This window comes from Rhincodon typus, chromosome 7 (assembly GCF_021869965.1).
Source record: "Rhincodon typus isolate 14 chromosome 7, sRhiTyp1.1, whole genome shotgun sequence".
Classification (NCBI taxonomy): Eukaryota; Metazoa; Chordata; class Chondrichthyes; order Orectolobiformes; family Rhincodontidae; genus Rhincodon; species Rhincodon typus.
Window position 1 is genome coordinate 94,964,591 of NC_063338.1, and position 19,501 is coordinate 94,984,091.

The following is a 19,501-nucleotide window of genomic DNA, read 5'->3' on the forward strand; positions in this document are numbered from 1 at the left end:
GAGTAATTGAATATCTATGTTATTGACAAATTTTGTGCCTTGGTTGTTTTATACTGTTAAAGGCGCCATTATAATAGAAGTTGTTGTTGTTTAGCTGTCCCGGTGAAGATCACACTGGGTCCTGGGATGGAGACCATGCAGCAGATCACAGCCTCTGAGTCGATTGTCCTTTGTTGCGAGGTATCAAGGCCCAATGTTGAGGTCCACTGGTGTAAAGACGGAGAGATCCTCACCCCGAGTGACCGTGTCTCTGTCCATTCATCAGGCCACGTTCGGAAGCTCATCGTCCAGTCTGCCTGCTTGTCAGATTCTGGACAGTACGTCTGCAATGCTGCTGAGGATGTCCTCATGTTTACAGTAAATGTTTTGGGTAAGTACTGGAGAGGTTGGGGATTGTTGTGAGGAAGTTAAGAGGCAATTTCATGTTTTGTTAGATTATATAGAGAAACTTTTCCTGGTTTCTCTGTAAGTTCCCTTAAATCCCACACCCTTCCCTACCTCTGTAACCTGTTCCAGCCCCTACACACCTCCCTTTCTCTGTAACCTCGTCTAGCCCCTAAACTCTTCCCTGTCTGTGTCACCTCCTGCAGATCCTACACCCCTCCCTGTTTGTGTCATTTCCTCCAGCTCAACACTCCTCTATTTCTGCAAACTCCTCCATTTCTGGTCTCTTTCCCATCTCCAATTTGAATCACTCCACCATTGCTTGCCATATCTTCAACTGTCTGAACTCTAAACTCTTCAACACCCTCCCTAAAACTCACTGCTTCACTCTCCTCCATTTTCTTTGAAGCCTTCCATCACCAGTCCTAATATCTTTTTACTTGGCTCAGGTTTAACTTTTGCCTAAGATACATTAGAGGTGCTACATAAATACATTTTGCAGTCATGTGTTGTAATGTTTAAACTGAGCATCCGTTTGTGTCAATCAACAGCACTGTCACTTCTAAACCCAGAGATTAAGAGTTCAAGTCCCACTCAAGGTGCTTGAGCACATAATCTTTAGTTAATATTTCAAGCTTGTACTGGTGGAGTGCTGAGTTATGGGAAGTGATGTTTCTCAGGTGATGTGTTAAGGCTGGGGTGTACCCATTGGTTCAGGAGCACGCATCTAAAATTTCTGCTTCAACCACCAGGAGCAAAAGCCAATTCTATTTAACAGTCTCTCTTACCCACATATGAAACACCCTGAAACGAGCTAAGATGTCATTGTCTGTTTTCATTTAGTTAGTTGACTTCGTGATTAAAATTAAACATAGAATCACAGAATTGTTTTGGTGCAGAACGAGGCTATTCAGTCCAGCGTGTCTGTACCGGTTCTATTACCTGATGCCACTCCCCTACCTTTGTCACCATATCCCTACACACTGTTTCTATCCAAACAGTCCAAAATCCTCTTGAATGCCTCAATTGAACCTGCCTCCATCACATTTCCAGACAGTGCATTCCAGACCCTAACTAATCACTGTGTACACTAGAGGAGCTTCCTCCAGAGTCAGTGGAATCCCTGTTTCTGGCACTGTTCATGGAATGTACCAGAATGCTTTTCTTAATTTTCTAATGGGATGTGGTTGTTTCTGGCAAAACTTGTGTTTGTCACCCATCCCTAATTGCCCTTGAACCGAGTGGCTTGCTGGTGCTGTTTTGAGGGTTGTCAAGAATCAATCACATTGCAGTGGGGCTGGGATTCACATGGAGGACCGATCAGGAAAGAAAGGTCTGTTTCTGTTGTATAAGCGGTTATGTCAAATCTGTACTGATGCCATCCAGGTAATGGCCATGCCAGCTCACTGTGCTGTATAACCTACTGCTCATGACGAAGGTTTCTGCCACCATCACCTCAAGTGTAGGAAACTATAGGACCTGCTTTGTCCAGTTTGGGAGGGATAAAGAACATCTTGGTCCAATTAGAAAAGTCTCTTTTAGTTAACAATATCGAGTTTATTTAGCATGAGCAACTAGTTGTAGTTTACATTGATATGGTGGACAAAGACATAATAGAGAAACGTTGAGGGGGATCAGATGTTGGGTCTTGCTCCTTTGACATCCCAAGCTGTTCTAACCAAAAGGAGTGGAAAACACTTTTGCCAATCCAGTATAGCCACAGGTTCCTGTTTCCTTGACAGTTCAAAACAAATATGTTATGCTAACGTCATTATTATTAATAGATTCTGCTATCCTTTGATAAATTAAGAAGGTTTAACTCATTCTGCCATTTGAGACTTGTCATTTTTGGACCGGCACAGTGGCTAGCACTTCTGCCTCACAGCTGTAGGCACCTGGGTTCGATTCCACCCTTGGCGACTGTCTATGTAGAGTTTGCCATTCTCTCCGTGGCTATGTGAGCCTCCACTGGGTGCATGGGTTTCCTCCCACAGTCCAAAGATGTGTAGGTTAGGTGGATTGGCCATGGGAAATGTAGGAATTCAGGAATTGGGTAGGGCTTGGGTCTGGGTGGGATGCTCTCTGAAAGGTTGGCGTGGACTCAATGGGCTGAATGGCCTGTTTCCACACTGTAGGGATTCTGATTCTGACTAGGACTCATCTACAATTCCTGCAGCCGTTCTGTGTCATATGAATTTTGAGTTAAAGTCACATGGTTGCATTTCTTCATGAATCTATAGATACCTTAGACCATAAAACCATAAGAAATGCTTCATTAAATGACCTTCCCTCTATCATAAGGTCAGAAGTGGGTATGTTTGCTGATGATTACACAGTGTTCAGCACCGTTTGTGACTCCTCAGATACTGAAGCAGTCCATGTTCAAATATAATAAGATCTGGACAATATCCAGGCTTGGACTGATAAGTGGCAAGTAACATTTGCGCCAGACAAATACCAGACTATGATCATCACCGATAAGAGACAACCCTTGATTTCCAATGGTGTTACCATCACTGAATCCCCCACTATAAATATCCTCAGGATTACCATTGACCAGAAACTGAACCAGACTCACCACATAAACGCTGTGGCTACAAGACCCGGTAACTTGCCTCCTGATCTCCCAAAGCCATCTAGAAGGCACAGGAGTGTGTTAGAATACTCCCCACTTGTCTAAATGAGTGCAGCTCCAACAACATTTAAGAAGCTTGACACCATCCAGGACAAAGCAGCCTGCTTGATTGGCACCGGATCCACAAACATCCACTCCCTCCGCCACTGATACTCGGTGACAGCAGTGTGTACTATGTACAAGATACACTGCAGAAATTCACCAAAGATCTTCAGGCAACAGCTTCTAAACCCATGATCACTTCCATCTAGATGGATAAGGTTAGCAGATCCATGGGATACTACCACCTTCAAGTTTCCCTCCAAGCCACTCACTATCCTGATTTGGAAATATATTGTCGTTCCTTCGCTGTCGCTGGATCAAAATCCTGGAATTCCCTCCCTAATGGCATTGTGGGTCAAGGCACAACAGGTGGACTGCAGTGGTTCACAAAGGCAGAAGGATGCACAATAAATGCTGGCTGGCCAGTGACACCCACATCCCATTAATGAATTTTTAAAAATGGAATAGGAGTAGTCCAATCGGCCCCACTGAGCCTGTTCCACCGTTCAATAGGATCATGGCTGATCTGACTCTCCTCATGTCCACTTTCCTCCCTTTTCTCCATTACCCTTCATTCTCCTATTGATCAAGAATCTATCTATCTCAGCCTTAAATGTATGCAAGAGCTCTGCCCCCAGAGTTCTCTGTGGCAAGGAGTTCAAAAGACTCTCAAACCTCAGAGAAGAAATTCCTCCTCATCTCAGTCTTAAATTGGCATCCCTTTATTCTGAAAGTATTCCATCTGGTCCTAGATTCTCCGAAGAGGGAAAACATCCTCTCAGAACTCTGTCAAGTCCCTTAAGAATCATATATGTTACAATGAGATCACCTCTTATTCTTCTAAACTTCAGTGAGTAGGGTGCCAACTTAATATTCTGTTCTGTTGTTCTCCCTTCCAAAATGAATAAGTTCACATTTCTATATTGTACCAAATTTGCCAACATTTTGTCACTTGCTTAATCTATCAATATCTCTCTATAACCTATTTGTAACAATTTGCCTTTCCGCTTGTTTTTGTGTCGACTGCAAATTTGGCTACAGTACATTCACTTTCTTCTTCCAAGCCATGAATATATGCAGTCCAAGCACTGATCCCTATGGAACCCCATTAGTCACAGGGTTGTCAACCTGAAAAATAACTCTTGATCCCAACTGAGATAACAAGGTGTAGAGCTGGATGAACACAGCAGGCCAAGCAGCATCAGAGGAGCAGAAAAGCTGATGTTTAGGGTCCAGCTCTACACCTTGTTATCTCAGATTCTCCAGCATTGGCAGTTCCTACTATCTCCTTATCCCAACTCATTGTTTCTGGCCCATTCACAAATTCCCTATCCATGCTAAAATACTACCTCCAACATCGTGGACTCTTATGCCTTAGCCTTTTGTAAGGTACCTTATCGAACGCCCTTTGGAATTCCAAATACAACATATCGACTGGTTTTTCTCTTTCCACTCTGGTTGAGAGAATGTCTTTTAAAAAAAACTGTAATAAATTAATCAGACACAATTTCCCTTTCATAAAGCCATGCTGACTCTGCTTGATTAAATTATAATTTTCCAGATGTTGAGCTATTACTTCCTTAGTAATTGCGTCCGATACTTTCCAACAATAGATGTTAGGCTAATTGGACTCATTTCTGAAGAAGGGTCCAGACCCGAAACGTCAGCTTTCCTGCTCCTCTGATGCTGCTTGGCCTGCTGCGTTCATCCAGCTCTACGCCTTGTTATCTTGGACGATAGTTACCTGCTTTTCGCCTCCCTCTCTTTTTGAATAGGTGTGCCACATTAGCAGTTTTCTAATCCTTTGGTACTTACTCAGGATCCAAGGATTTTTGGAAAACTACAACTAATTACAAATCTATATTACAGAAGAGGAGGTGCTGGAAGTCTTGAGAAACATAAAGATGGATAAACCTCTGGGACCTGATCAAGGGTATCCCAAGACGTGTGGGAAGCTAGGGAGGAAAATATGGGGGCACAGGTGAGGTGCTGGAGGAATTGAAGGTAGCTAATATTGTGCCATTATTTAAGAAAAACTGTAAGGAGCAGCCTGGGAGCTATAGACCAGTGAGTCTGACTCAAGTGGAGGGTATTCTGAGAGATAGGATTTACATACATTTGGACTCATTAGGGATAGTCAGCATAGCTTTGTGCATGGGAAATCGTGTCTGACAAACTTGATTGAGTATTGGAGATGTCTCCAAACATATACAGTAGGTGAGGGCAGAGTGGTAGATGTTGTATATGTGGACTTTAGTTAAGCCTTTGACAAGGTTCCACATGGTTGACTGATTAGTAACTTTAGATCACATGCAATTCAAGGAGAGCTTGTCAATTGGATACAAAATTGACTTAACAGTAGGAAACAGAGGGCGGTGATGGAGGGTTGTTTTTCGGACTGGAGGCCAGTGACCAGAAGTATTCTGCAGGGATCGGTGCTGAGTCCACTGTTGTTTGCCATTTATATTAACAATTTGGATGAGAATTTAGGAGGCATGGTTAGTAAGTTTGTGGATGACACCAAAATTGGTGGTGTAGTGAACATTGGAGAAAATGATCTAAGATTAAGAAGGGATCTTGATCAATTGGTCTGATGGGCTGAGGAGTGGCAGATGGAGTTTAATTTGGATAGATATGAGGTATTGCATGTGAAACCAACAAGGGCAGGACTTACATGGTTAATATTAGGATCCTGCGTAGTGTTGTCAAACAGAGACTGAGGGATTCAGGTACATAGTTCTTCGAAAGTTGTGTCACAGGTAGGTAGTGTGGTTAAGAAGGCATTTAGCACAACAGCCTTCACGTTTTTGTCCATTGAGTATATGACTTCATGTTGAGGTTGTGCAGGACATTGGTGAGGCCACTTTTGGAGTACTGTGTATAGTTCTGGTTGCCCTGCTATTGGAAGGATATTACTAAATTAGAGAGGGTTCAGAAAATATTTACCAGGATATTGCTGGAATTGGAGAGTTTGAGTTATCAGGAGAGGCTGGATAGGCTGGCATCTTTTTCATTGGAACCTAGAAGTTTGAGGGGTGACCTTATTAAGGTTTATAAAATCACGAGGATGTAGATACGTTAAAGAGCAAAGGTCTTCCCTGAGGGTGGGTGATATATTTTTAAGATGCAAGGAGAAAGATTTAAAAGTGACGTGAGGAGCAACTTCTTTCACACAGAGGGTGGTTTGTGCATGGAATGAACTGCCAGAGAAAGTGGTGGATGCAGGTACAGTTACAACATTTAAAAGACATTTGGGGAGGTACATGAATAGGAAAGATTTGGAGAGATCTGGGCCAATTACAGTCAAGTGGAACTAGTTTAGTTTGGGGAACTTGGTGGGCATGTACGAGTTGGACTGAAAGGTCTACTGTGCTATATGACTCCATGACACTATAACCAATGCATCTTTATTTCTGTAGTTACTTTCTTTGGGATCCAAGGATGTAAGCCATTAGGGCCAAGTGACCTATCTGCTTTTAGCCTCATTCAATGAAATCATCTTTGGCTTGCACTGGATATGAATTCTTCCATTAAATCTTGGTCTTTCAAGAATGTTATTAATTTTACTGTTGAGTTAATTGACAAAAACTTTCAGTTTACAAATGTATTTGTTCACCCATTTTCTCCTTTGACACGTTTATAACATCATGCCTTCCAATTATATGTGGAGTGACTTTACAGATTCAGCTTCTCATTTAATGTCTAAAATGAAAACCCACCTGTATCTCAGAAATTGCTTTCTCTAAGATGTCCAATTTTGTGTGCGATTTGGTTCATCTCAATTTGTCATCCCAGCAATGTCTTCCTGATGCCCCAATATGCTCCTAATATATTTTGTTGATTTAATGGATGTTAATTTCATAGTAATAGCAGCTTTGCTTCTTTTCACTGCCAAACTGGATAGTTTACCTCCATTTTGTGGCTAGAATGGAGGATTTTTGTCTTTTGTGCAGCTTCACTTTTTTAAAATTCATTCATAGGATGTAGAAATTGCTGTGGAGGCAAGTAGATATTAACCATTTCTAGTTGCCTTCTCTGGTGATAGTAATGTGTCTTGTCAAATCTCTGCAGTTCTTGTGGTGCTTAGACAGTCACAATGCTGTTAGGGAGGAACTTCCGTGATTTTGACCCAGTGACACTGAAGGAACAATGATATATTTCCAAGTCAAAATAATGAATGGCTTGGAGGGTAGTTTGCAAGCAGTGGTATTCCCATCTGTTTACTGCCTTTGCCCTTCTAGGTAGAAGTGGTCATGGGTTTGTAAGGTGCTGATTAAAAAGCCACGATGGATTTCTGCAGTGCATCTTGTAGATGGCATATACTACTGCTACTGAGCATTGTTGTGAAGGGAGTGATGTTGAAGGTGGTGGATGGGGTGAAGGTTTATGGATGTGGTGCAAATAAGGTGGACTGCTTTATCCTAGATAGTGTCAAGATTTTAGAATGTTGTTGGAGGTGCACCTATCCAGGCAAGTAGGAAATATTCTATCACACTCCTGACTTGGGCCGTGTAGAACAGTGTAACAGGCTTTGGAGAGTCAGGAAGTGAGTTGCTCACTCCAGGATTCCCAGCCTCTGACCTGCTCTTGCAGCCACAGTATTTATATAGCTAACCCACATTCATTTTCTGCACAAAGTTAACCCCCACAATGTCAAAAGTGGGCAATTCAGTGATGGTAACGCCATTGAATGTCAAGGGACAATGATTAGATTGTCTCTTATTTGAGAAGGTCATTGCTCAGCACTTGTGTGGCGTGAATGTTACTTGCCTCTTGTTAGCCTAAACCTGGATATCGTACAGATATTGCTGATTTTGGACATGGACTGCACCAGTATCTAAGAAATTACGAATGGTGCTGAACAGTATGCAATCACTGCCGAGCATCCCCACTTCTGACCTTACAACGGAGGGAAGATCATTAAGGAAGCAACTGAAGATAGTTGGATCTAGGATACTACCCTGAGGAACCACTGCAGAGATGTTCTGGAGCTGAAATGACTCACCTGCAGCATCCAAAACCATCTTCCTATGTGAGAAGCTGCGAAGGATCATCCACTTGGCATTTCTGGCTGAAGATCGTTGTGAATACTTCAGCCTTATCTTTTGAACTGATGTGTTGGGCTCTTCCATAATTAAGGATGTGGATATTTATGGAACCTCCTCCTTCAATGAGTTATTTAATTGTCTACCACCTTTCGCAACTGGATGCGACAGGACTGCAGAGCTTAGATCTGATCTGTTGGATGTAGGATTGCTCACTTCTGTCTGTCACTCACTGCGTATGCTGTTTAACATGCAAGTATTTTGTAGCTATTTTGTAGCTTCACCAGGTTGACACCTCTTTTTTACGTATGCCTGGTGCTGCTCTTGCCAAGCCTTCATGCACTCTCCATTGAACGAGGGTCGATCCCCTGGCTTGATGGGAATGGTTAATGGGGGATATGCTTCGTCGTGAGGTTGAAGATTGTGCTGGAGTACAATTCTGCTGTTGTTGATGGCCCACAGTCTTGATTTGCTAGATCTATTCGAAGCCTGTCCTATTAAGCACTGTGATAGTGCCACACAACAAGATGGAGGGTATTCTCAATGTGAAGGTGGGGAGGCAATGGCCTAGTGGTATTGTCACTGGACTGTAAATCCAGATATCCAAATAATGCTCTGGGGACCCAGGTTCAAATCCAGAGATGGTGGAATTTGAATTCAGTAACATATTAGGGATTAGAAGCTAATGATGACCATGAACCCATTGTTGATTGTTGGAAAAACCCATCTGGTTCACCAATGTCCTTTAGGGAAGGAAACTGCCATCCTTGCCTGGTCTGACCTGTTTGTGATTCCAGACCTGCAGCAATGTGGTTGACTCTTAACTGCCCTCTGGGCATTTAGGGATGGGCAATAAATGCTGCCTGGTCAGTGACATCCTCATTCCATGAATGAATTAAAAAAAACTGTCTCTACAATGACTGTGAGGTAGTGACTATTATCGATATTATCATGGATAGGTGCATCTACCACAGGCTGATTGCTAATGATGAGGTCAAGTATGTTTTTCCCTCTTGTTGGTTCCTTCACCACTTGCTGCAGACTAGGTCTAGCACTTATGATCTTTAGGATCCAACCAACTCAATCTGTAGTGTTGCTGCCTAGCCATTTGGTGATTGTCCACCGTGCAGAGTACATTTTGTGCCATTGCTGCACTCAGTGCTTTCTCCAAGTATTGTTTAACATGGAGGAGTACTAATTCATCAGCTGAGAAAGGATGGTACATGGTTATCAACATGAGGTTTCCTTGCTCATATTTGACCTGGTACCATGAGACTTCATGGGGCTTGGACTCAATGTCAAGGACCCTACGGCAACTCCCTCATGACTGTGTACCACTATGGCAACCACTGCTAACTATCATGTTGCAGCAGGTCTCTTACCAGGTCTGAAATGTTTTAGCATTCACTGGCAAATTATTCCCAATTGAGGATTGTTTGAGAATTTCTTCTGCTGTGTTTGTAAATTTTCAGCTCTCCCTTGCTGCTGACTTGAGTTGCATGAGCAAGTGGCTTATAGCTGAGTCTGAAAATCTCACACCGCTGCTTACCATGTTGTGTGGACAGCCATATCAAATCCTTATCACTGCTCAAAATGTTGTGTGGATAGATATATCAAATCTTCATCACTGTTCACTTTGTTATATGAATAGTTATATGAATATAGCTCATCTAACAGCCCATACAACATGGTGAGCAGCGGTGTGAGGATTTGATGTAACTGTCCATACTTTACGGTAAGCAGCAGTGAGGATTTGCTACCACCATCCTCTTTAAGTGCAGGAAACTGCAGGACTTGCTTGGTCTATTGTGGGAGAGGAAAGCACACCCCATCTTCCTGTACTTCTTTATTAAGGAGCAGGGATGTCTTGCTGCAATTGTACAAGGCCTTGTTGAGACTACACGTGGAAAATTGTACGCAGTTTTGGTCTACTTATCTGAGACAAGTTGTTCTGGCTATGGAGGGAGTGCAGTGAAGGTTTGCCAGGCTGATTCCTAGAATGGCAATACTGAAGTACGAAAATAGACTGGATCAGATATGACTATACTCATTGGACTTTAGAAGAATGGGTGGGGGAGGGGGTACATCTCATAAAAACCTATAAAATTCTAAAATTCCAAAACCTAAAATCTGACTGGACAGGGTAAACACAGGAAGGATGTTCCTGAGGACTAGGGATCCCAGGGATCAAAGCCTAAGGATACAGGTCGGCCATTTAGGACTGAGAAGTATCTTCACCCAGAGAGTCGTGAGCCTGTGGAGTTCTCTTCATGGAGAGCAATTGAGGCCAAAACATTGAATATTTTCAAGAAGGGATTGGGTGTAGTTCTTAAGGCTAAAGGGATCTAAGGCTATGAGGAAAAAGACGGAACAGGATACTGAGTTGGATGATCAGTCTTGATCACGTTGAATGGCGGAGCAGACTCGAAGGGCCTAGTGACTTACTCCTCTTATTTTTGATGCTTCTATGGTCCATTTAGAAGAATCTTTTGTGGTTAGGAGCACTAGTTTATTACATGTCAGCAACCAGTGACAGATCACAATGAGATGATAGACACTGTTCCAGGGACTTTGACAAGGACCAAATAATGAGTCTCAATCCTTCGAGATCCTACACTGTACTGCTCACAGGTCCATTCGGGATCCTTACAGTGAGTGAGGCTAATGGCTTTCCTCAGCAATAATCCTTTCAGAACTGCATATAGCACCTTCCTTCCCTAAAGGAACTTAGGGAACCAAATGGGTTTTTAACACAAACTAATGATAGTTTTCCTGGTCACCATCACTGAGATTAGTTTTCACTTCCAGATCTATAACTTAAAATTAAATTCCACCAGCTGCTGTTGTGGGATTTGAACCCGTTTTTAGCAACATCGACACTACACCATCAGCTCTCTAAAGCCTAGCTCCACCCCCATTCCCAGCCTCACAGTGAGGAGAGTTTCCTACAGTCCAAAAGGTGAAGAAATAACTTTGACTTATTGTATGCCTTTTACAACAACAGAAAGATCCCACAGACAGCAATGTGATCATGAGTGGACGATCCATTTTTTTAAAAGTGTGGTTGGTTGAGGAACAAATATTGGTTCAGAAAGAGGAACGTTCTTCCACCCTGAGTCTGTATGATCTTCATTTGAGATGGGAGCTGGTCACCTCTGATTAAAATCTCATTTGTGAGACAACACTTAGAGTCATAGAGGTCTACAGCACAGAGAAAAGTGCTTTTGGCCCATCAAGTTTGTGCCAGTCAAAAATAACCATCTAAGTATTCTAATCACATTTTCTAGCATTTGGCCCATAGCCTTGTATGATTTGACATTGAAACTGCACATCTAATTACTACCTAAATGTTATGAGGGTTTCTGCCTCTAACACCCTTACAGGCAGTGAATTCCAGATTCCCATCATCTTCTCAGTTAAAAAAAAATTCTCTCACATCTACTCTAAACCTTCTGTCCTGTACCTTACATCTATGCCCTGGGTCATTAATCCCTCCAGCCAGGGGAGAAGTTTCTTCCTGTGTATCCTGTTTATGCCTCTTATCATTTTATACATCTCAATCATGTGCCACTTCAGTCACCTCTGTTCCAAGGAAAACAACCTCAGTCTGTCCAATTTCTCATTATAACTGAAACGTTCTAATCCAGGCAATGTTCTGGTAAATCTCCCCTGTCCCCTCTCCTGTGAAATCAGTGGCCTGGGATGGGCATTGAAGATGTCAGTGTAATTGGTCCAAGAAACATTGACATATTCCAAGACTTGACAGGCTTGAGGGACCAGGGGAAGAAGGTGCGCCATGGGGTTGTTTGGGGTTGAGTGGCCTGAACCAGTTTGAAAAATACTTTCGGGGGAGAAACATTTAAAAAGGGCATGAGGGGCAACCTTTTTACACAAAGAGTGGTGTGTGGAATGAACTGCCAAAGGAAGTGGTGGATGCAGGTACAGTTAAAACTTGTAAAAGACATTTGGATAAGTACATGAATAGGAAAGGTTTGGAGGGATATGGGCCAAACGCAGGCTAGTGGGACTAGTTTAGTTTAGGCAGATGGCCAGCATGGACTGGTTGGACTGAAGGGTCTGTTTCTATGCTGTATGACTCTATGACTCTATAATCTGATATTCAGTGTAGTAATGGCCCCTGAATAGCAACTAACCCAGGGTCTGGCTTTGCACTGTAGCTATCTCTGCTGGCAGCTGTTTGACGCACTTGTAATGTCATTTATAACACTTCATACAAGAATTTATGGTTTCTCTAAGTCACTTGTCCTTTCCTGTTGAAGTAGTAACCTCTGGCAATTCCTAACATACCAGCTATCTATGAATCCTTCTGAATGGATTACAAGCATTGATGAATTTAGCTCTGACCACACTCTATGTAGCGGGGACAGGGCAGTAGAGATGGTGCTGAGGAGATTTACTAGGACAGTACCAGGATTAAGTAACTTCAGTAATGTGGAGGGGTTGATGAGTCTGGAATAGTTCTCCTTAGAGCAACATGAAACCTTAATGGAGGTGTTCAAAATGCTGAACGGCTTTGATAGAGTAAATGTCACGAGGGTTGGTATCCAGAGGTTTAAGATAAATTTAGAGAAGGAAACAGCAGAGATAACAATTTACATTTCTTTAGCAAGCTGTTGTGATCTGGAATATGCTGCCTGCTAGGGCAGTGGAAGCACATTTAGTGGAAACTCTGTAAGGGGGTGAATTGAAGAAATAATTTAAAGGAAAACAAGTTGTGGTAAAGAGCATGGACTAACTGGAGAAAGTAGGAACTGCCGATGCTGGAGAATCTGAGACAACAAGGTGTGGAGCTGGATGAACACAGCAGGCCAAGCAACATCAGAGGAGCAGGAAAGCTGACGTTTAGGTTCTAGATCCTTCTTCAGAAAATGGGATGATTAGCCTTCTTCTGTGCTGTAAGCTACATGATTCTAAGGGTGAAGACAGTGTCATTGTTGTCACATGTTACTGCCACATAGCCCCAATCCCCAGTGCCCCTCAGTAGCTCACTCAAGTTGCCAGACTTCACGTGAGAATTTAGGCAGTCCCGCCCCCTGTTTGACCTCATGTTAAGTCCCATTTACTCACTTCGTTCACTAACCTGCACTTTGGGTCTAACATAATTTCTGATTCTCATCCTTAATTTGAAATCACATCCATGGCTTTTCCTCTCTGTATTGTGATGTTTGATATGCCTCAGTGTTATACCTGCATGACACACCAGATTATATGGTGTGTAACTGGAATTTATCCACCGTGCTTTAAAATATATATCCATGCGTACAGCTTTTATTTGCTTCCAATAACTGCAACAATTTGATTACTTTCCTCTGATTGTACACACGAGCGTAACTAGTCAAGTACATTGAGCGTCGATAGTAAACAAACTCACATAATCCAATGCAGAACATTTGAATGCAATACTTATCGCTGTAATGCCCTCCAGTGAGATGGGAGGGAGGGTGTTATTTGTGGGAGTAAGAGCATTCATTGAAGTGAATGCCCCCGGCTCAAGATTTCCCCCAATAGTGGAAACATTTTCTCAACATCTACCCTGTCAAATCCCCTCAGAATCCTATATGTTTCAATAAGATCACCCCTCATTCTTCCAAACACGAATGAATAAAGGCCTAACTATTGAGATATTCTTGATAAATCAACCCCCTTAACCCAGGAATCAGCCTAATGAATCTATTTAAACTGCCTCCAAAGCCAACATATCCTTTCCTAAATACGGGAACCAAAATTGCACAGTATTCTAGATGCAGCCTTACTAATACCCTGTACAGTTGTAACAAAACCTGCGTGTAACCCCCGAATCACCACCCCATGCACACACAAAACTCCCTTCCCCACCTACCCAAAGCAATGAAGATCAAAATTCCCTATGCCATTTTATATACATGCTGCACCGAGATGTAACTTTTTATGTTTCACATACTCAAACACCCAAATTCCTCTGCGCTGTGCCTTTTTGGAGTCCATTTAAATAATAGTCTGAACCTTGTGGCACTCCAGTAGTGACATCTTTCTCATGTGAAGAAGACCCAATAATCCTGACTTTCTGTCTTCTGTAGGACAGAGGGAGTTAGACCAGAGTGACAATATTAAATGAGGGCCTGAGAGGGGAGTGACAGCATTAACTGAGGATATAATGGGGGAATGAGAACATTAACTTAGTAAGTGAGGGGGGAATGAAAGTGTTAATTGGGAGAGTGAGGGGTGAGTGACAACGTGAATTGCACGTTGTGTTATGCTTCTATGTGAATTCACCGCAGTGTTCCTCTCGTGATCCTGTCCTTTCAGAATCTCCAGTGAGGATAGTGAATACGACCGATGATACAAAGATGGAGTATCTCACTTCAGAATGCATTGTGTTGACCTGTGAGCTCTCCCGCCCCAACGCTGAAGTGAAATGGTACAAAAATGGACTGGAAGTCGAGGGAAGTGGAAAGGTCAAGATGGAGTCACATGGAGTCCACAGGAGTCTAATTATTGAGAAGGCTGGAACGGAAGATTCTGGAGAATACGTCTGTGATGCTGGGGATGATTCCATCTTTTATGACATCACCGTGAGAGGTTAGGTATCACACTGATATCCAGAACAATTGGTGGTGGATGTGAAGTGTTTTGGGTACCTAGAGGCTGGTATGCTGCGTGTAGTATAGTTGATGGAAGGCTCGCCTCTGACAACCAAGGTTGTGGGTTCAGATCCTGCTCCAGGCTCAAGCACAGAAATGAAGGCTGCTACTCTGGTCCAGTGTTGAGGAAGTGCTATGTTGCAGGATGTGTTGTGTCTCTGATAAGAAATTAAACCTGAGGTGCCATCAGCCTTTGTAGGTGGATGAGAAAGATGAGCAGGGGAGTTTGTTCTGACTGTTTATTCCTGGACAGGCATTGCTTTTTTAAAAATAAATCCTCGGGTAATTACCAGATTGCTCTTTGTGGGAGCTTGCCGTGTGCACATTACCCACGTTACAGCTGCTAACAAAGTACTTCATTGCCTGTAAAGCATGTTGAGGGCATAAGAAATAGGAACAGGAGTAGTCAGTTCAGCCCCTTGAGCCTGCTCTTCCATTCAGTAGGATCATGGCTGTTCTAACACTCCATATGTTCACTTTTGTGCCCTTTCTTTGTAACCCTTGCTTTACGTACTAATCAAAAATCTATCTATCTCAGCCTTGAGGATACATATGGACCTAGCCCTCCATGGTCCTCTGTGGCAAGGAATTCCAAAGACACTCAACCCTCTGAGAGAAGAAATTTCTCCTTATTTCAGTCTTAAATTGGTGCCCCTTTAATCTGAGACTATGCCCTCTAGTCTTAGACTCTCCCATGAGGGGAAACGTCCTCTCAACATTTACCCTGTTAAGCCCCTTAAGAATCCTGTATGTTTCAAAGAGATCACCTGTCATTCTTCTAAACTTCAATGAAGAGAGTCTGGCATACAGCAGAAAGAACATAGCTAAGCTATTTAAGTCTCGTTTCAGAGAGAATGCTGTTGTCTTGGGTTCAGTCTCCATTCCAGAGACAATATCTTGGGTGACGCTCCCAGTGTAGATTCTGGAATGATTCCTGCAATTTGGAAGGTAGCCAGTATTGCCCCACTATTTAAGAAGGGAGCAAGAGAGAAAATAGAGAGCTATATGCCTGTCAGTATTCTACCAGTAGTGGGGAAAATGCTGGAATCTATTATAAAGGATAGGATAAATAGACACCTGGTTGATAGTGATCTGATTGGTCATCATCAGCATGGATTTGTGAATGGGAAATTATGTTTGATTAACTTTTGGAGTCTTTCAAAGATGTAATTAACAAAATTGATAAAGGAGAGCTGACGGATGTAGAAGACAGTAAGGTGTAGGAACAGAAGTAGGCCATTCAACCCATCGAGTCTACACCACCATGGTTCCATTTCCTGCCAGTACACTTTGATTCTCAGGAGGATTTTGGTAAAATCCCCCACAAGAGTCTGCTTAGAAATGTTAAAGCACGTGGGATAGAAAGTAATGTATTGACATGGATTAACGATTGGTTAACAGACGGAAAACGGAGTGTAGGAATAAATAGATTATTCTCACAATATCAGACTGTGATGCGTGGGGTACTGAAATGATCTGTACTCATCCCCAGCTGTTCATAATATATATCAATGATTTGGAAATAGGCACTAAATGGATTATTTCCAATTTTGTGGATGGTATATATCTAAATGGGAATGAGTATAGTGAGGAGAATGTACTGTGGCTTTTGGAGGATTTGGACAGGTTTAATGAATGAGCGAGAACATGGTAGATGGAATATATTATGGAAAATGTGAGGTTATGCACTTTAGTAGGAGAAATGGATGTGCAGAGTATTTCTTAAATATTAAGCAGGTTGAACATGTTGATGTACAAAATAACCCAGGAGTTTTTGTCACTAAGTTACTGAAGACTAACAAGCAGGTACAGCAGTTATAAGGAAGGCTAATGGAATGTCAGACTTTATTACACAGACTTTCAAGTACAGGAGCAGTGAGACCTTGCCTCAAATGAACAGGAACTTGGTTAGAGCACACCTGGAGCACTGTGTGTAGTTTTAGATTTCTTATCTCGGAAAAGATATTACTTCCATAGAAGGAATGTTCACTAGACTTGATCCCAGGATGACAAGCTGTCCTACGAGGAGAGGTTGGACAAACTGGGCCTGTACTGGCCTTGTTGCCACATAACCTGTCATTACACGCTACCTGTTCTTCGTCACTAATAGTTCCCATTAACAACTATTTACCCTCCCTGATCGTTATCAACTCTTTGTCTGTCCAACTGCTCTTCTCTCTCGTTAGGCCCTATCCTATTATTTACTCCCTACCCCACCCCCTCCCCTTTTTTCTGCATATAAACTGACGTTTTCCCAGCCACCATCCGTTCTGAGGAAGGGTCACTGGACCCGAAACGTTAACTTTGTTTTTTCCTTCACAGATGCTGCTAGACCTGCTGAGCTTTTCCAGCAACTTTGTTTTTGTTCCTGATTTATAGCATCCATAGTTCTTTTGGTTTTTGTAACACAGTGTGGAGCTGGAGGAACACAATGGGCCAGGCAGCATCAGAGGAGCAGGAAAGTTGTTGTTTCGAAGGGTCCCTTCTGATGCTGCCTGGCCTGTTGTGTTCCTCCAGCTCCACACTGGGCCTGTATTCTTTCGAGTTTCGAAGAATGAGAGGTGATTGCATTGAGCCTGCAAAATACTTAAAGGGACAGACAGGGTAGATGCATATAAAACGATTCCCCTGTTTGGGGAATCTAGATCTTGGCCACAGTTTAAAAGTAAGGGGGATCTCACTTAGGCCTAAGATGAGGAGAATTTTTTTTACTCACATGGTTGTGAATCTTCAGAATTCTTTGTCACACAGGGCTGTGAAACTCAGTCTTTGAGTGTTTTTAAGGTAGAGATTGATAGATTTCTGATTACTGGGCTGTGAGGATAGGGTGAATAAAAGACATTGATGTTTTTGACCCTGTATTGATCATATTGAATGATGTGGCAGGTTTGACTAAGTAGGCTGAATGGTCTACTCCTGTTCTGATGTGCCTCGTAGCAATGGTGAAATGGTATAATGATGGCCAGACACTGGTGGAGAGTCAGGCCATTAAAATGGAGTCTGAAGGAGTTCTTTGGCTGCTGTGATTTCCGAGGGTAACAAATAGGTATGCCTCTCCACATTGGAGGGGCCCAGGTCAAGTGACAGCACAGGAGTCAATGCAAGACTCCTGACTAGAAATACAGCCTTGCTTCCTTTAGAAAGGTATGTAGTGGAGGGGAGTGAGCTGAAAAGAGGAAGGAAAAAAAGGGAGAAAACACTTTCCCCTCCCATTGATCAATGCAGCAGTTAAAAAGATGGCCAACAGCAGTGGAAACTTTAAGTAGCATTATTTCTTCTTCTTAAAACTCCCAGTTATTTTATATAACTAACTTTATTTTCTGTTATTTTCTGTTTCACTCTGTCACTTTTCTATTTCTTTCCATTCTTGATGGGCTGAATAGCCTCTTTCTGTGCCATAATTATTCCATCACACTCTCTCTCACTCTGCCCTGTCTCTTTATATTCTCGCTTTTATCCGTCTCTTCTTCTGTTTCTCTCATGCTTTTCTATTCTCTCTTCCTCTTTCTATCCTCTCTCCTTTATTCTTTTTATCAGCCTCTTTCCATCAGCCTCACAATTTCTCTCTCTCTCTCTCTCTCTCTCTCTCTCTCTCTCTATGTGTTGGATCTAGAGCCTCCAGTGAAAATCGTCAACAGTTCTTCACCGGTATTGAGCGTACTGACTGGGGATGAAGTTGTCCTTTCATGTGAGCTCTCACGGCCCGAGGCAGAGGTAAGGTGGTATAAGGATGGGGTGGAGGTGGATTGGAGCAAGAGATCCATGTTTGAGGTGGACGGAGGACATAGGAGGCTGACTATCCGCCAGGCTGTGATGGGGGACCAAGGGACGTATGTGTGCGATGCAGTCGACAACTCGGCCAAGTTTGAAGTGGCCGTTTCTGGTGAGTTGTCAGAAAGGAATGTATCATTGATAAGATACATTTTCTCCTCCTCCCTCGGTAATTGTAGGGACATCCCATTGACAGCCTGAATGAGGTGTGTTGACTGCACTGATGGAACCTGGTGCCCTTCAGACTCTGTGTCTCAGTACCACCTTGCATAGTTCCTTTATAAGCGCAGGAACAGGCCATCAACTCCCCGATCTCTCCCACCTCAATCAGATCCTAGCTGATCTGTATCTCAGCTTCCTTTACTCACTTCACCCAATATTCCCCTAAATCCTCAAGTACCAGAACTCTACTCAGCTCACACAACAATGCATGTTGTTTTCCAGGCCAATGTTTCTGTCTCAGGCCCATTGTAGTGCTCCAGCAAAACTCAGTGCAAGCTGAAAGAACAGCATCACATTTTCTGCATGGGGACCTTGCAGCTTTCAAGTCTCAAAGAACATAGAACATTACAGCGCAGTACAGGCCCTTCGGTGTTGCGCCGACCTGTGAAATCAATCTGAAGCCCATCTAACCTACACTATTCTATTATCATCCATATATTTATCCAATGACCATTTAAATGCCCTTAAAGTTGGCGAGTCTACTACTACTGCAGGCAGGGCATTCCACGCCCTTACTACTCTCTGAGTAAAGAACCTACCTCTGACATCTGTCCTATATCTATTACCCCTCAATTTAAAGCTATGTCCCCTCGTGCTAGCCATCACCATCCGAGGAAAAAGGCTCTCATTGTCCACCCTATCTAATGCTCTGATCATCTTGTATGTCTCTATTAAGTCACCTCTTAACCTTCTTCTCTCTAACGAAAACAGCCTCAAGTCCCTCAGCCTTTCCTCATAAGACCTTCCCTCCATACCAGGCA

General features: G+C 42.8%; 1 protein-coding gene across 1 annotated transcript in view; it reads left to right on the plus strand.

Annotated features, from left to right (window-relative positions):
* Positions 1-19,501, plus strand: part of obsl1a (obscurin like cytoskeletal adaptor 1a) — a 174,919-nt gene that overhangs the window by 26,708 nt on the left and 128,710 nt on the right. The window contains exons 6-7 of the mRNA XM_048599311.1: positions 95-370; positions 14,413-14,685. Coding sequence (XP_048455268.1) covers positions 95-370; positions 14,413-14,685 — 549 coding nt within the window. The remainder of the gene's footprint in view (positions 1-94; positions 371-14,412; positions 14,686-19,501) is intronic.